The 11,069-nt window shown below is 34.3% G+C and overlaps 1 protein-coding gene across 1 annotated transcript; it reads left to right on the forward strand.

Annotated features, from left to right (window-relative positions):
• Window positions 1–473: 473 nt before the first annotated feature.
• On the forward strand, window positions 474–2,263 carry LOC149167557 (NDR1/HIN1-like protein 13). Its single transcript, XM_089431557.1, has one exon. The coding sequence runs from the start codon at window positions 1,209–1,211 to the stop codon at window positions 1,908–1,910; it is 702 nt and encodes a 233-aa protein (XP_089287683.1). The 5' UTR covers window positions 474–1,208; the 3' UTR covers window positions 1,911–2,263.
• Window positions 2,264–11,069: the final 8,806 nt, after the last annotated feature.

Below are 11,069 nucleotides of genomic sequence, written 5' to 3' on the forward strand. Positions count from 1 at the left end.
ACTCAAGATATCCCAAAACTAACCATTTTTATGTCCATTACCAGTTACAGAAATATTCTAAAATAAAAGCCGAAGATCAGTCGTTAGCTCAATCGGTCAAATCAAGTGCCTCGCCAATGGGAGGTCAAAGGGTTGAATCCCGAAAGCTCTTGGGGTTAGGTCAGTAAATAGGCCGAGGAGTGTTGATGCCCTTCGAGTGGCGTCCACTCAGTGTTTAAAACCCTGGACCTAGCGGCTACCCACTGACCCAGGTATCTGTCAACCAGTAAGTGGAAAAAAAGAAAGCCGAAGATCAATTTTTCTACCACATATGGCGGATTCCATGCAGAGAATTATCTCTGTCATGGTATGCGATGACTGATACCTGAAGTAAGAAATAAGGCATCTAGGGGCCTTTTTCTTAGGTCTCTGTAAACATAGACAAAGGAGAGCTTGCATGATTATGGGACCCGGGCAGACATGAGAGAGAAGAATCTGTTAAAGGGGGAGGAAAACGTTATGCCAAAAAAACGAAACCAAAGCAAAGCATTCTCATCACAACTAAGATATACCAAACTTGCAATATACATATTGCGGAATTCTGCATATTGAATTTGGTCTAGGTTTTGGTTTACTTCAGTGATCTGGTATTGCTGGATTTTTTTGTTGATGAGTGTTCTTAATTCTCCAACTAATGCTGGTATAGTTGAATTTTCTGTTGATGAGTGTTTTTAATTTTTCGATGAATGCTGGTATAGCTAGATCTTCTGTTGAGGAGTGTTCTTAATTTTTGGGTGAATTCTGATATAGCTAGATCTTCTGTTGAGGAGTGCTCTTGATTCTCCAAGGAATGCTCTTAATCTTCCATATAGCTGGATCCATAGTTCGATCTTCTGTTGATGAGTGTTCTTAATTCTTCGACCAATGCTGATATAGCTAGATCTTCTATTGAGCAGTGCTCTTAATTCTCCAACAAAGGCTCTTAATCCTCTGTTGACAATATAACTGGATCCTCTGTTAGCGAGTGTCCTTAATCTATATACAATTATTGAATCTGCAAAAGCAAAACAGAGACTGCTTTCCCCTTTACATTCAATAACCTGGTAAGGCCTGTACTCTCAAAGCTAAAGCAGGGTCAACAGATATATTCAATTCAATAACCTGGTAAGGCCTGTAATCTCAAAGCTAAAGCAGGGTTAACAGATATATTCAGTCTGTACATCGACACCATGTCAACGAGCTCGATAATTCCGAAGCTGAAGAAACTGGCGGGCCATTTGAGCCAGACCTTCAAGCGAAAGCCAAAGTCACATTCAGAACCAGGAATGAGTAACTCTGGCATGGAGGACATTCCGCAGCATAGTTTGCCGACGGTGCTCTGCATCATCGGCTGCTCGGTCTTCGCCATCGTGGCGTTCCTGATAGGTATCATGGTACTTCTGGGTTACCTCATATACCACCCCTCCCTCCCGTCATTCAAAGTAGAGGAGGCCGCCCTCGACAGCTTACTCCTGGACGCCAAGTTCGTGCTCACCTCCGAGATCACGATTCTGCTGCGCGTCCACAATCCCAACAACAAAGTGACCCTGAATTACGAGTCCCTGAGATTCGAACTCCAGTTCGAGAAGCACACAATCTCGACCTACATTTTGGGGGCTTTCTCGCAGGTGCCCAAGAACACCACCGGGAGGCTGTTCGTCATGAGCGCCCAGCGGGTGCAGCTGGAGGCGAACGAGGGGGAAGATCTGAGCTATTCCATTCAGAGAAACAGGGTTAGTTATGATTTTGTGGGCAAAGTCAGAACCAAGGCCAAATTTGGCCACATTTCTTCCACGAAGTATTGGCTGCATACCAGATGCCAATTGGAGTTCAGTCCTCCTCCCCTCGGCAACGGGACACTGGTAAATCGTCACTGCCATGCAAGCAAATGATGGGAATGTACCAGTACTAGTACTACATGTTGGTTGCATAAATCGTTTGCTAAATTTGTATTTTTGGGGAGGGATTTTGGCGATATCCCGCAGCTTCTGCCAATGATATTCGGCTCCATTTTTTTCTTTTTTGGCTTTTCGAGCCGATGGTGAAAATTCTGTAAATTTCATGGGTATGAATGACATTGTAGCCCAGAGGACATGTATTCCACATTCAAGATGTACATTGTCAATGTCAAATATGTACGGTTGTTTGTAGCGAAATGGTGAGTGGCTCACTTTTTCTTTCTGGCCTTTTATTTTCATTTTCCTCGGAAGGAAATAAAGGTCGATAGCAAATTGCTTATAGGTTGATTTTGTTGTTAATTATAATGAGAAATTAGGTGTATTTATCTCTTCTTATTTTTTTCTTACAAGATGGTATAATGGATGTATTTTTTAAAGTTATAGCAATTTGTTTATTAGGTGATTTTGTTGTTAAATATAGTGAGAAATTAGGTGTATTTATTAAATTCTTTTTGGTTATTTCTTAAAAGATGGTATCATGCATGTTTTTTTTTCTTTTATAAAGGTGGTATTATGCATGTTTTTTTTTTCTTTTATAAAGGTGGTATTATGCATGCTTTTTTTTTCCTTTTCTAAAGATGGTATTATGCATGGTTTTTCTCTCTTGTCTAACAATGGCATAGGAGATAGAAATAAACTTTGATAACAAATCGTTTAGTGAGTATATATATATATATATATTCTTAGGTTAAATGTGCGTACTTATTTTAATTATTGGGTCACATTATCATTATTCATATAAAATAATATATTTTTATAAATAAACGTGTTTATAAAATTTAATATATTTATTATTATTAAATAAAAATAAATATTTAATTTTATTAATAAAATAAAATTATATTTATATATATATATATATAATTTTTTTTAAAAAGATAACCATCATTTATTTTTAAGATAATAGTCTCAAACATTTTAGTTTTTATTTTGTAAATTAAATTTTTTTATTTTTCAAAATGTTTTCAAAACCAGTTTATATAGATAAACCATATAATGCTAATTTTTTTTTTATATAAAGGATTCTTACTGTTTCTAGGAAACCAGGAGAATCACCCGTCTATCTTTTACAAAGAGACTCAAAAAATAAAACCAAACATTCTGGTTTAGTACAAAACATGAGATAAGATGAGATAAACTATTAGACTTATAGATCATTAGGAATTCGTGGAAAATATAGGAGTTGGGTCCTTTGTACTTGAACAAGAGGAATAGGAGTATCAGAATCACATTGAATATGACCTTTTACATGGGCCAACCTTGCATCAAGCTTGTCCACACCCAAACGAAGCAAACACATGATACCTTTCCACTCACTTATCCTTTAGAATCACACCCAACAATGTCTTCATTTGCCAATATAGTGCAATTGAATTGAGGTATCGCTTCCTCCAACCCCTAATACAACTAAGGTCTGGCACCCAATAGGATACCTATTCCGATATCTTAGAATCAAAATAAGATTGTCTCTCAACACCCACCATGGTTTCCAAATTTTGAATTTCTTGTCGAATCTCAAGAGGAACATCATTGAAGTAAACTTCAGCAGAGTCATTGGGAAAATATACAAACCTTGCATTGACCTTGGGAGCTATTATTGTTGCTTCCTCTCCTACTACACAAATGTTTCTTGGGAGGCATGGTGCACAAGAGAGGTTATTTCTTCAAATTCCCATGTGAATGCCCACAATTGGGAGTGTGAGGTGTGCATAAGCCTGTAGCATACACAGTTATAACACATTGTTGATATTAATCCAATTATCGGCACTAGATGTTTGACACTAGCTCAGGCCAAGGAGCAAGCCACCCTTGCCAAGCTCACAGAGGTAATAATACCATCCACCCTTGCGGCCTACAGTTCTTTGAGCGTTGAGACACGATGACAGACAGACTCTCAAAAGAGACCCAAAACAAGACAAGAGTTCACCTTCCTTGTCTATCTCCTTCACCCCGCTAGTACCCATTATTCTTGTCTAGCTTTCAAAATTCAACCTGAGCTTATCTCAATTAAGCTTGAAACCTAACTCAAACATCGGAAATATGGGGTTCAACTCCTCATCCCCGCACAAGATCAAGCCTCTTTCGTTCCTTGCCGAGCTCATATCTCTCACCATCCTTCCGACCTTGATACTAATAGCCATTTGTAGTGTTGCATGCGTTCTTATGCCAGGGATGAGCACAACCCCTAGCCTTTAATGCCCATCACGTCAGTAGGGTAACGGGTTCATCCCACGAGACCCCCACTTGACCACCAAACTCACCTCCATCGAGGACACAATCTTAAATATTAAATTGGTGTATGAGATCTCCTTATTGTGCAATAAGGGACCTCCTCCGTGAAGCGATTTGACTACAAAACTCTATTGAGGTGTACATACTCTACCTTATATGGACTCGAAGTTATGACCTCTTATTAAAAAACATATGTTTTTAATCATTAGACCAACTTAAATTGTAAAATAAATGTTATAAAGAAATAAAAATACATTATATTAAATTTAATTAAAATTAAAAGAGAAAAATAATTTCTTAATATTTAAATAATAAAATTAATTTATATTTAATATAAATCATATATTAAATATAAATGTATATTATTAGTCCCTACCTTTTTAGGGACTATAAAAATCGCTTCATAGTCAAAGTCCCTTGATTCTCGATTACTTTGTTGAGTTTTTGTGACATTTTAGTAACTTTAACCAAAGTTTTCAGAAAATGTTGAAAATTTGCATTTTCACGTACATTACTTTTTTTTTTCTAATTTTCTATTAGCTGAACGAGCCTTGATGTGACATAATTCCCTTGGCCGAGGGCAATTTAATTTTGGTATTTTTCAAATAATTTTAAAATGTAAAAAATACTCATTTTGTAAATGACCATTCTATTGGTGAGTGCTCTGACACTAGCATTGTTAGCTTGACACTAACATTGACTTTGTTAAACTAACATTGTTAGTGCTCTGCCCAAGTCATTTATGTAAGCAAGGGGTGGGGTGAGGGGGCGTTTGCAGTCGTGGCCAATTGTGCAGGAGAATGAGTGTGCAAAGAGAATGCGTGTACAAAGCAAGAACATAAACTTTTTTCCACACAAATGAAATTATTTTAACTTTAAGCATAAAAATTAATTTAATTTTATACTTTTACACATTTAGCTATGCGGAATAATAGGTGTATGGAGTCAGGGATGTGTGCGAAGTAAAGGATGTGTGGAATATGGGGCATGTGCGGGAGAACAAGTGTGCATACTAGATTCCATATGGAGTTTAGTCCTCTTCCCATCGGCGACATGATACTTGTAAGGATGTGTGGAATATGGGGCATGTGCAGGAGAACAAGTGTGCATACTAGATGCCATATGGAGTTTAGTCCTTCTCCCATCGGCAACATGATACTTGTAAATCACCACTTCAATTCATGGAAATGATGGGAATGTAATTTCCATGAATGTACCAGTGCTAATACTACTTGTTGGTTGCATAACTTGCTTGCTAAATTTGTATTTTTTTTTTTGGGGGCGGGGTTGGGGGCAATTTTGGCAATATCCCACAGCTTCCAATAATGAAATTCAACTCCATTTTTTTTGGCTTTCAAGTTCATAGTGAAAATTATGTGTAAATGGGTGTTAGGGTCGGAATTTGGATTCCTATTTACCCACCAGACAATTTTTTTTGACGTTTTGGGCCTTTATACTTCTCGTCAATGAACATTATGTTAAAATTTTTCCCTTCAAGAGTGATGTTCTAATAATAAATTAGCCCTTCACCAATAAAGATTTGGTTTAAAAATTACCCTTAGATAACATAGTTAATTGCAAATTTTGCGAATATTTTAGAATTTGATGAATAGTAGTTTGTTTTGGACCCCACTCATGTCTATCAAATTCCAAAATATTCTCCAAAAATAATAAATAATTTGTTGAACTGACATAAATACTATAATTTTAAACAACTTTACCTATTTTGAAGTCATGGCTTTGTGGTACATAACAATGTTAAGCTTCTATATTGCACATGCCTCGAGTAAATGTTAATGCCTACAATAACAACAACGAATCCAAACAACAAAAGGGAGAATATTTAAAAGCTGAAGTATTGAGCATAGGATATTCATGCAACATAATCCCCTTAGAGAAGGGACTCGCTGATTTTATATAAAACATAGCATTAATTTTTTTTAGCTTTCATTCGGGGCATGTAATGATATTACATGATACAACTAGTCCAAAATCCGAGATGTTTTCCATGTGAAATTATAGTCTAAATTAGTACGCTTATAATAAATTAGGGTAACTTCATATCTTTTCCGTTCTAGAGAATTGATTAGCACCACAAAGGAGGCCTTGCTTTCCAAAGATAATATAAAATTCTGGTTAAAATAATTGCTTTCCAAAGAATATAAAATTCTTGTTAAAATAATTTATATATACTAGTTGCATATATATGCATATCTCTCTCAAAAGGATCCACATACCAAAATTTTAAATTTACGTTGTTAAGTATGTATTTATAACACAAGATTTTAAATATTGGAAATCATATAAATCTTTGTTACCCATCACTAAAAAGACAATGAATTTTAGAATGAACAATAATAATATTAAGTAAATCATATTAAATGTTGTAAATCTAAATACATTAAAGTTAATTAAATTCGTTTATTTTTATCACTTTTTGTAGGTTTTTAAGTAAACAATATTAAATGTTGTAAATTTAAATACATTAAAGTTAGTTAAACTCGTTTTTTTTTTATTACTCTTTGTAGGTTTTTACAGTGATGTTAGCTTAACAAACTTTCTCAAGAAGCTCTAACATTAATATTGAAATTTCTTTTTCTTTTCACTTTCTACAAATACAATGATTATTTAGAAAAGGTTTTATAAGGACAACTAAAGTTCCCCAGCTGATCTTGTCCTTTCAGTATCGTGATACAACCAAAATAGTAGTGCACATTACTTATTTCGGTCTTATGTCGGAAATTGGACATCGAAGGGAAATACTAAAATCAAATAATCATTATCATAGTGTGATAAGAGTTAGCCCTGTTTCTTGAACCAATCCTCTTTTGAAGAGAAACTATAATATTTGGCATTAGGCATAGGTCCTGTCTACTCAACTTCATGTTGGAGGTCAAAATTTTATTGTATTACCTTTTTCGCAAAGAAGATTTATTAGAGCATCCTAAGAGTATCTTCATGTTCATCATTTTAATTAAGAGCTTACACACTTCCTACAATTTTTCCATCTAGAAAAGTCCATAGATGATCCCACTGAAAGTGTAAGAATCTGGAAGTAGACCATTAGCTACCATTTCCTTCCCCATCTAGATCCTGCTTCATGCCATCTTCCTTACAATGTCCATTTATTGTGGTGTTGTATGTCACAAAATTAGGAGACAAACCCTTCCCAATCATTTCCACTAATATTTGGAATGTTTTTTTCAACATGTTCTTGCAAAGATCATTAATGATTTCATCATATGCAATAACATTTGACTGGAGAGGCTCATGCACTATCCTATAAGAAGTTTAGAAGCATCCTACATTCTACCTTTCGTACAATAACAATTATTCAAAATGTTAAAGATAGTAGTGTTGGGACTTGTAAAGTGCACAAACAAACAAACAATTCCACAATAAGTAAAAGTGTTAGGTTAAAGACCTTTTTGTCGCACTCATCCTGCCACTGTAAGGCTCATTGCATATCACACTCCTTATAATGTTCAAGGATCAAAGTGTTACAATTTTCTAAATTAGCAATAAGACCTTTGTCTAACAGTTCCAAAAACACATTCTCCACCTCCTTAGTCATGGATTTCCTACAAAGTCCCTGAACTAATAAATTGTTATCAAGTGTGAGGTTCCTCTCTATCATACTATCAAAAAGGTTGAACCATTGAAGCATATTTTTCTGTACATTTGAAAATCATAAGTGAGTTGTGGTTTTATACCTTGCTCAACCATCCAAGTGAAGAAATCCTTAGCTCTGTCCATCTCCCTTGCCATCTAAGTCTATCATGAGCACAATGTACATATATTTCCTCAGTAGAAAACCTCTTTTCTTTATCTCATTGAAAGAATCAATAGCTTGCTCAATGTACCCTTCTTTATAGAAGCGATCTAGGGAAACATTGAAGCATTTATATAAACATCGATTTTAGGCATTTTTTGTTAAATTCTCCAAAAAGTTTGAACTACCTCTAAACCCAATATTGGACTTCTCAATAGAATTAATCATAGAAATCGACATTTTTGAATTCTTATTTATCAAGATATAATTAATTAAGATAGAAGATGCCATACTATACATATGCCCTATAGATGCTAAGAATGATGGCTATATATTCTGGAATTTGTGGAGAGCCCATGTTCTTAAAATAATCTAAAGTCATCTGGAGATTAACTTAAAGTCCAATACTAACCTGTGAGAAGCTCTACCCTTTTAATACTAACCTGTGAGAAGCTCTACCCTTTTATTTGGGGTAAAGGTGATTTGCATGGGGATGTTGCTTCTGTAAATACTTTTTTTAATGATAGAGCTACTAAATCTTCCATGGTAGGTAATCCTAAAGGAAACATATAAAATCTAAAAAGCGATATAGACAATGATAGTACTTACCTATATTCAAATCAATGAGAGTCCTCCAAGTCCATTCCTTCAACTGTCACTGGGAAACAACTAGAGAGACGAGTTGATTGCCATAAACTCTGAAGGAGAGGTTATCGATATCCTCGTAGTTGAATCATTGAGACGAGAGATACATGGTTGGAAAATATGAAGATCAGTATGAGTCAAAGGCTTGAAGAAGCCTTGGGATTTGAGTTCAGGGCCCTTCGCCTTACCACTGTAGGATGAGTAAGTTGAGTTTTAATATTTCATAAATGGTAAATTGACTCGATCTCACCAAAGCGTAACTAAAGAAATGGAAAGAATATGGTGTGGCCTAGATCTTTTAAGCGAGTTGTTTGGATTCAAAGATATGGTGTATATTGGAGTTGGAAATTGAAAACGACACTTCCTTTGTTGCACATAGGACAAGAACATGCCCAAGGAGTGGTACCTTCAACAACTTAGATAGCGTATTAATAATGTTTTTCCAAAAAAATAATAATAGTCAAAAATACATTTGGAACACTTTCAAACACATTACAAGAGACAAGCATTTAAATTTTTTAAACGTATTGGACGGGCAAAATGTCTTTCAAATTCCAACCACAATGGGTGTGAATGACATGTATTCCACATTCAATATGTACATTTTCAATGTCAAATATGTATTGTTATTTGTTGCAAAGTGACCATTTTTTGTTTTTTGGCCTTTTATTTTCATTTTCCTTGGAAGGAAATAAAGTTTGATAACAAATTGTTTATTGGTGATTTTGTCGTTAAACATATTGAGAAATAAAGTTTCTCCTTCTTCTTTCTTTCTTTTTCTTTTCCCTTAAAAGATGATATAATAGATAGTTTTTTTTTTGAATGTTATAGTAGATAGAAACAAAGTTGGATAACAAATTGCCTATGAGATGATTTAGTTATCATATAGTGAGAAATTAACAATATTTATCATTTTCCACCTAAAAAATAGTATAATAGATGGAATTTTCTTTTAAAAGATGGTAGAATAGATAAAGTTTTTGTTAAAAACTGTTTATTATTAAAGTGATTTACCCATAACCAATAAAACGAATAAGGTGAAGTGTATATATGATAACTAAAACATTTTATTTTTTAATAAATTTTAACTAAAACATTATTATAATTAAATATTTTTTTATTTATTTTCAAATTTTATTATAAACTACCATATGAATATTATTTGAATATTATTTGAGTTTTGAACTCAAAACATTAACATGAAAAAAAATGTACAATATATTCAAAATTTAGTATATCTTACACACTTTTTATTATAAATATGTTAAATTTTTAAGTTGTTTTTTGTGTTTTATGTTTTGTTTTTGTTTTTTTGTTTTTTTAATTACATTGTTAATTTAAAATTTTAAAAAATTCAAATATTAATATTATACATTTTAATTATAATAAAAATATTTAAAAATATTAAATTTACTTTTATATAAAAATATATTTTTTATAATTTAAAATTATATTTTTAATATAAATTATTAACCAAATTTTAATAATAAAAAACATATAAATATAAGATGGTTATAAAATTAATTTTATACAATTATAAATAATAACAAGAATCACCCGAAATGTCCCAAGCAAGACAATCGGAGTCTCTCGTACAGGTAATGCCCCCATTTTGAAGACTACGGACGACAGCAAGCCACCTCTGTTCACAGTATTTTGGAATGTTTAGATCTGAGAAAACTTTCCAACGCGGCACTGGACCATCCCATGCAGCGATCAGCTTGTCCCAGAAAAAATTACCGCCTCTATGGAGATGTTTAATGAGAGTGCTTGGGATTTCAATAATCTCTGATCCACATCTAAAACGATCTTTGCCAATAATGATTTTGTTGCCCTTATGAAAATGCCAAATCAGCTGCTCCAGAACAATAGCCTCAACCTTTCGAAAACTGCGCCAGATGGGAGAACCATAGTGAACACCTAATTTGCCTCTTCGATACCATGCCTCCAAATCCTTATTGGCAAGATATTTGGATTTTATCAGCCGGCTCCATAGACCATCCCCTTGAATAGCTCTCCATAATGATTTGCAAAGGAGGGCTTTGCTGAAGATTTTTAGATTTAATAAACCCCAACCGCCCAGAGGTTTAGGAGATGAGATGCCAGAAAGCTTAACCAGATGATATTTATGCTTCTCTGCCCTACCCCCCCAAATGAAATTAGCCGATAGACAGTTCATACTGTTGATTATACTCACTGGAAGGTGGAAAAGGTGAGCCCAGTAAACGAACAATTGATTGAGAATGGATTGAACTAATACGATTCTCCCGGCCAGAGAAAGACACCGGAATTCCCAGCCCGAGATCCTTCTATAAAATCTGTCCACCAGCCATGATCCGAATAATATATCTGTCAAAGGTTTATATCAGCTGATCATTGGGCAACAGCCCTCCTGGTCCCCGTCTTTTCCCCTCATTTTCTGGAAGGACGGCTGTCCTATGAAG

The sequence above is a fragment of the Pinus tabuliformis genome, chromosome 5_1 (genome assembly GCF_031772625.1).
Source record: "Pinus tabuliformis cultivar Carrire ecotype Pingquan chromosome 5_1, CPIR1, whole genome shotgun sequence".
Lineage (NCBI taxonomy): Eukaryota > Viridiplantae > Streptophyta > Pinopsida > Pinales > Pinaceae > Pinus > Pinus tabuliformis.

What these genes read in the sequence shown, in the direction of transcription:
- LOC149167557 (XM_089431557.1), top strand. Translation starts at nt 1,209, where the DNA reads ATGTCAACGAGCTCGATAATTCCGAAGCTGAAGAAACTGGCGGGCCAT.